This window comes from Pteropus vampyrus, unplaced genomic scaffold (assembly GCF_000151845.1).
Source record: "Pteropus vampyrus isolate Shadow unplaced genomic scaffold, Pvam_2.0 Scaffold15, whole genome shotgun sequence".
Lineage (NCBI taxonomy): Eukaryota > Metazoa > Chordata > Mammalia > Chiroptera > Pteropodidae > Pteropus > Pteropus vampyrus.
Window position 1 is genome coordinate 2,421,249 of NW_011888796.1, and position 7,402 is coordinate 2,428,650.

A 7,402-nucleotide genomic window follows, 5' to 3' on the forward strand; every position below is an offset into this window, starting at 1 on the left:
TCTTTCTTTCTTTCTGTAGTGGTCTTTCTTTCTCTCTCTCTCTCTCTCTTTCTCTCTTTCTGGTACTAAGGTAAACTGGAATTCTTTTTGGGACTAGAACTTGAAGGTTGGCAGGAGTGTGCTGCATGCATGCTTTATTTCTTTCTTTCCCTTTCATCTAATTTCTCATTGAAGGAGGTAGAAAAGACAATTATTAGCTCCTATGGAATACTTTGCCCAGTTCCTAAAATCTCCTTCTTAGTAAATTTAAGGTTCGGTGTACCTTGCCACACAGTCAATGAAATACAGAAAACCAATGAGCTTTACTATATTGGCTCTGTTTACTTGTGAGCAAATCCCTAGGATGAATGACATCTTTGTTAGCACTAATAAAGAAGGTTAAGTTTGAGAAGTGTTTTGTCTTTACTGCAGTTGAGCCATAATTGCCAAGCCTATGTATATTATAAGCTCATTGCCTCTTCAAAAATATTAGAAAAAACAAATTTTAGGTTTGTAAAATAGGTATTGTCCCACAATTAAGTTCATTAGAAATCAAGATAAATTATACATGACACACTCCCTGGAAATAACAAATTTAAGTACTCTTAATTTCAGGGTTTGCTCTAGTGATACTTAGAACACCACAGGCAGTTTGATGGTAATGAAAACAGACGTGTTGCAAATTATTTCTTATAGATCTATCACGCTGCAGAGCTCAGCCCCTAGCCTTTGTGGTCTCAGGAGAGGTCTGCAGCAATTTGCTCCCTCTGGAATTAAAGACTTCTAGGAGACTACCTGCCTACTTTACTATCTTCACTTCTAGATGTAATTTGAGATGGTAGTATTGGACTGAGATTCTCTCTTTTTCTTCTATTGTTTTGGCAGCTGAAGTGCTATTCTTAAACACTCTGAAACTAAAATTGTGAATGGAAGGCAGGCATTCTCTGTCCAGGTTACTGAAGTGCGACATTTGTTCTCAAAGCCAATAGAGTTCACCATCCAAAGAGTCAGGTTATAAATTTAGGCAGTTTTCTACCCAGAGAGTGCAGAGACCAAGAACAATCATATACATAAAATCTAGCTAAAAATAAGTCAAGCTCTTGGAAAATATGAATTTTAGTAAAAATTACTATTATGATAATCTTTTTATAATTTTCAGTTTACTCATTAATATAAGATAAAAGAAGACATGGAAAGGGATTATAGGTTGGCAGAACATTCTGTAATCTAAAATATTATTGAGCCAAAACATAAGGCTGGTTATTGTAATAAAGAATATTTTGCTTTATAACACTATTCAATGGACCTAATAATTATCACAAACCAATACATTTCATTTGGATATACAGACTTAGTGATACTGAGATATTCAAATTGTGTTTTATATAGGACTCAGCATATACCACATGCAAATATACTTAGTCTTATAAAATCCTATATATTTATATATGTTTGTATTTTATTGTCATTATGATTATGATTATGACTATGGTCAAGAAGGGCAAAGGGCTACCTAATCGCTTTCTCTCCTGTGGGGAGCTCAGGGTTCTTTATCAGGTTTGGAATATGTAGTGGGGGAGTTCATCTTTAAATTTCTTCAGTAGAAGGAAGGATCTTGGAGCCTAAGGTAGGGGTATATGTACATATAAAGTAAGTCTTAATGTAGTAAAGTTGAGTGAGCAAAAAGCCAGAAATCCCTAGGGGGATCAAAACCATTGTGCAAGTTGTGGGATTCTATATGCTGCTCCCGAGTTAAGCTCTCTGATCTACCCACGCTATATCCCTTTTAGAATGCCAGAAATTTCTGAAGCCTCATAGATTTTCAGCTCTGTGGGGGCCTGGTTATAGATATCAGATGTTTACCAGATCACAGCTAATAACTGTATGCAAGACATTACAGTGGTTAAATTTTCATGAGCCTCATTTTTTCATACCTTTTCCCCCATGGACACACCGCCTGATGTGATGATGACATCCGCACGACTGATACCCTCATTCAAGGCATTAAGTAAGTCATCTGGGCTGGAAGGAAATAAAGACAAACACATTAATACATAAGGAAAAGATTTTAGATATAGTGCCAACTTAAAACTAGACCACATAATTCACTGAGTAGGCATTAATTTGAGTATAGCATTATATTTTGTATAAACTCGGAATCAAAAGGGTCTCTACCCAATGGATAACTCTCATTGTGGAGAAAAAATTATGAGTGTGGGAGTAGTGGCTACCGGTACTTTCACAGGGCTTTTTGCTCTATCTAAAAAGGCAACATAATAAGGAGGAATACTGAGGTGTTAGTAGGCTTTCTAACCATCCCGGTTTGCCTAGGAATATACAAGATTTAGTAATGAAAGCTGTACGTCCTACGAAATTCCACACAAGCCAGGATAGGACCCTAAGTGTTGGAGAGATCACATAAGACTCTTTAGAGGGAATATAACTTAAGTTAGTTAAGTCTTTGGAAACACGCTAGATTTTTACAGGTGGAAAGGAATGGGAAAGGGCCTTGTAAGCAAGAGGATCAGCTTCTGATGAAGTCTGTTGTGTTTCTAGATCAGTAAGGAAAATGAACTATGTTGAGTAAAGGACTTGATTTGCAACAACTGGGATAGGTGGGGTAAGACACGATTTTAGAGGGCCCTCATGTTTAAGAATTTAGACTTCATCTAATAGGAAAAGGGTGTGGGGGCTCCCTTAGAATTATGAAGAGTCATTAGGTGTTTATTGGGAAAAGGAAGGGTAGAGAAGGAAAAAAGGAAGTCAGAGACTGTATAAAATATTCTGAGAGAGTAAAGGGACAGGGTGAATATTAGGGATTGAAACTAGAAAGGTTCATGATAGTCAACGAAAAAAGACAAGTGCACCAAGCCCTTTAAAGACACAGGTCAAAGGCCTGAATAAAAGAGATGGAACGAAATCAAGGGTTTTATCTTCTGGATCTTAGAGAGTTACAAAGGCCTAATTTGAGATTGATCAAGTGAGAAAACAACAAAATGCCAGCATCGGGGCTTGTGGAGGGACAAGAAAGCAGGGAGTAGCTGAAAGGGACTGTTTAGTTACGATTTTAAATCCATAAAACCTACTAGGCTTTGTGCTCTGTATTTCCCTTCAAATGATGAAATATAGAAAGGATGCCTTTTAAAGAATATTTGTCTAGCATACACCCTTGTTTTCGGGGGTGGGGGTGGGTTTCCCTTTCTCCTCCATGGACATTTAAGATGTACATCTAAAAAGGGAGTGATAACATCTTCTGATTTTCTTGTTCTTGCTTTTAGTCCCTCTTGAGGCCTATTTTTGCTCTTGGGTGCCATGAGATACATCTTCCCATAAATCTCTCCTTAGCTTAAACTAGCTTCAGCAGAGTTTCATTAACTTGATATCAAATGAGGTCTCGGTGAGATAGCATATATTCTCCCATATCACTCATGGTAGTGAAGTTTGTTCATGTTCATTTACCTTAATGCACTGTTTGATAGGAAGAGGAGGAGCAAGAGGAAGAGAAGGAAGAGAAGAAGAAGGAGAAAAAAACTGTAAATAGGACATCATTTCACTTTTTATCTAGGGGTGACAGAGGTAAGGAGAAGAACTTGAGATTTACCCAAGAGGCTACCTTCACAGGCTCTACAAGAGATAAGTTAGTTGGGAAGTGGCATAGCACAGAGATTGAGTATGAACTCTGGCTGCCGAGTTTAAATTCTAGTGCTATTATTGCTACATATAGAACTTTGGACAAGTTGTTTAACTTCTCTTTATTTCAGTTTTCCCTCTATAAAGTAGGAAAAATATAGGGTTGTTACGAGAACCAAGTGACATAATACATATGAAACAGTTTATGGAATAGTACCTGGTACAAACTAAGTTTTCAAGAAAGGTTAGTTGTTGTTATTGCTATGGTATTGACAGATGTTTATCATACAAACATACCTAGGGACCTGGCAAACTTCAACTTTGGCGTACTTGGCAGTTTTTATTCAGGAGACTATGACTAACACAGAAGAAAATCATAGATTGAGCCTCAAATACATTCACACAGCTATATGTGTAAAGCCCAAATAGTTCAATGGCAATGCAGGCCGGGTTCCAGCCTGATTGTTTTCTTACTGGATCTAGATAAAATTCTCCTCCTCCTCAAGCACGGGCCTGTCCATGATTATACCAGGGATTGCTTGGCTCTGGGGAATGAGCTCCGAAGCAGAAGAGACAAAAGTAAAAGTTTGGAAAATGGCTCATGCGAGGTTCAACTTACCAACATGGGGGCCCTTTAAAGTCATCTATTTAATTGCTTATGCAGCCAAAAAGGTACCCAGGTATTAATGAAGGTAGAATCTATGTGTTAAACACAAAAACTTAAAAAAAAAAATCCTAGACATGGATTCAAAGTTAAATTGGTTGGACAAACATTTTAGAAGAATTATATTCAATAATGGGTGTATTGAAAGTATTTTTGAAGTATTTTGAACAGATTTTTCACTGATCTTTTCCGTTTTGCTTTAGAAAAAAAGATACTAAATTATTCTTTTGTGTTGAAATACTATATGATATGCATGTGATGAGTTCCTGACTGCATGCCTACAGCTCCAAGCCCCTTGCCTTGCAGGATCACATTATTATGAAGTTGAGCCAAATGATGGGCCTATGGAGTAGGTGGGAAAAAGATCACAAACACAGGACAATGTGGAATGTGGTTCAGGTGAATGGACAATGAATATTATCAACAAAATGTACATTTGTGTTAGTATAAAGGAACATGAGCTAATTTCAGCAATCATATAATTTATAATGTGCTGACTCTATAGGATTATGGTTGTCACTGGAAACAAAGCAGCAGTGACATGCACATCATCATATTAATCTTTGTAGGTGGATAAAGGTCCTGGGACAGGCTAGCTGATGACTGTAAATAAAGATATTTTTCAGTAATCTTTTTTCTTATTCATTGTTTTCATATTATCTGTGAAAAATATTTTCCCTATTTTGTAAAATTGCAGAGTCATCAACTCTCTACATGAAAATTTCTAATTTGTAGAAATAAACTGAAAGTGATCTAATACTAAATCCTTACTGGAATCTATCATGTTTCAAAGAATATGGTCAATGTTGCTATCTACTTGGTGGCTGTTGAATTCACAAAATCACTGACTGTCAAAGTTGGAAAAGTCTTTGGGGGTTATTAAGTTCAGTATCACAGCTGAGCACATCCTTTGGGTCCTGTCCTTCTCTACCTCCCATTACCCCTCTATTTGACTCTATTCTGATGGATACTTCTGACGTTTGGGATCTAGTAAGAGATCATGGCTTAGAAAAGAGACAGGTACTAATGTATAACAATAGAGATTCCATAACTTCATTTATGTTGCATGTAATAACTCCATTTGTTCCCTCATGAGCTGTGAAATAAATGAACAGGTATTATTATGCCCATTTTACAGAAAAGAAAAGTAATATTCAGAAAGGCAAAGTAGTAAATTAAAGACAAGTAGAGCAGTAAGCGGCAGAGCTAGGACTAGAATCTCTGGCTCCTCGTTAAGTGTTTGTTCTTTTCCACTACCCAATCAGAGTGATTGTCTAGTTTTTTCAGGGATATGACATGTCATACAAGGAAAATTCTCATGAGAATGGACCCTTGTTTGAAAGCATCAAAAAGAGGATCCTAAGGCAGCAGATGGAGATCTGTCTGGGATGACCAGAAAAGTGCATATGTGAACACATTAGCATAGTTCTGGGGAATGAAACACGTAATTATGAATTTTATATTCAGATAGAATCTAAACATTTTTTTTGATTAAATGTAATTTTAGGGCTTGTTTATAAGTCATAAATTTGCTTTCCTTTTTGTGATATTATATTTTAAATGGTGAAATATTTCCAACATAAGATAATAGTATAAGAAACACCCATATATCCATCTCTCAGATTTGACAAAATGCTAATATTTTCCCATATTTACTACATATTCCCTCTATCTTTTTTTTTTTTACTTCTAAGAAATAAAAACTGAGTTTGCTTTATAAAACTAAGAGATTATACTAAATAATGATGAGAAGAACAGGCAGCAAGAATTATAAATCATGAATATTATAACAGGATAAAAACAACTCATGATTTTCTTAGTTTTGTTAAATAAAGAGATCATGGTATATTAATTTTCTCAAAGATAGGAGTAAAACATTATAATCTGATATTATGTTACATAATATGAGCTTATATTATACATATGACCTTATATGCCTTATATATGACATTACTTCTTATATGTAAAATTAGTTGATATTTTAGAAAATTAATGACAATACTCATGTTTAAAAAAATTGCGCTTTCATATATATGTGTTAATTTTACAACTCTGTGAGGTAGGCAATGCAAGAGAGGATACTGAGGTTCGTAGGAGGTAGTAACAGGTTCAAGGTCACCCTATGTTCGTTCTACTATTCTTTTATAGTAATATTCACATTGTAGAAGATACTTTGTCATACATAGTATGCCTTCAGATAAAAGCTATTTATCATTATCTAAATATATAAATCACATTTGTACAAGCAAAATAGTGATGATTAAAAAACAACTTGTACTTTTTAAAATAGGAAATATCTTCTCACTATTGCCACAGGAAGGGAGGTAAGATAAAGCTTTCTAGGTATTTACAAGCAGCATCCCTTTCTCAAAGAGCAGCAGATCTTAATTCTGCATTCATTCAATTCTTCCTTCATTAACGACCACAGTTTTAATTAGTTTGGATGCTGATTAACCATTTACTTAAAAATAAATTGAATACTAGCATTAATTTTGATTTACTAACACTTTCTGCCTATTTTCACTTAAATTAAGTACCTATCCATTGTTTTCTTAGAGTGCCAAATATTACATGAAAGCATTCTATAAGAGAATTGATTTAGTACTAAATGCTAAAAATGTAAGTGCTAGGTAACAGAAAATAGAATGGATAATTGAAGGCCTAAGTACCACCAGGTCTAGAATCCAATTCTGTCTCTACTGCTGAGATGACTCTGAAAAATAATATCATTTTTGGGGTCTCGTTATTCTTATTTGTAAAATGAGAACATTTAGACTAGGTCCTTTCTGTCTCTAACATTCACTGATTTAAAGCTCTTAAAGCTAACGGGGATCTGATTTAAGTACTAAGCACAAAGGTATAATTTTTTTTTAGCATTTTAATTTTATTATTAGTTTCAAGTATACATTATAGTACATTGGTTAGACCTTTATATAGTTTATGAAACGATCCCCTGGTTACTCTATCATCCCTCTGGCTCTAGACATAGCCATTACATTACTGCTGACCGCATTCCCTATGCCGTGCTCCCATCTCCATGACCATCTATCAACTATTAATTTGTATTTACTTAACTTCATTCCTTTCGCAAAGATATCGCTTTTAAGTTGACCAAGAAGTCTACCTAAA

At 35.2% G+C, this 7,402-nt stretch overlaps 1 protein-coding gene across 9 annotated transcripts in view; it reads right to left on the reverse strand.

Annotated features, from left to right (window-relative positions):
- GPHN (gephyrin) overlaps positions 1-7,402 on the reverse strand; it is a 404,083-nt gene that overhangs the window by 29,632 nt on the left and 367,049 nt on the right. For all 9 annotated transcript variants that reach the window (XM_011384213.2, XM_011384195.2, XM_011384203.2 and 6 more), the window contains one exon: positions 1,914-2,001. In XM_011384213.2, coding sequence (XP_011382515.1) covers positions 1,914-2,001 — 88 coding nt within the window. The remainder of the gene's footprint in view (positions 1-1,913; positions 2,002-7,402) is intronic.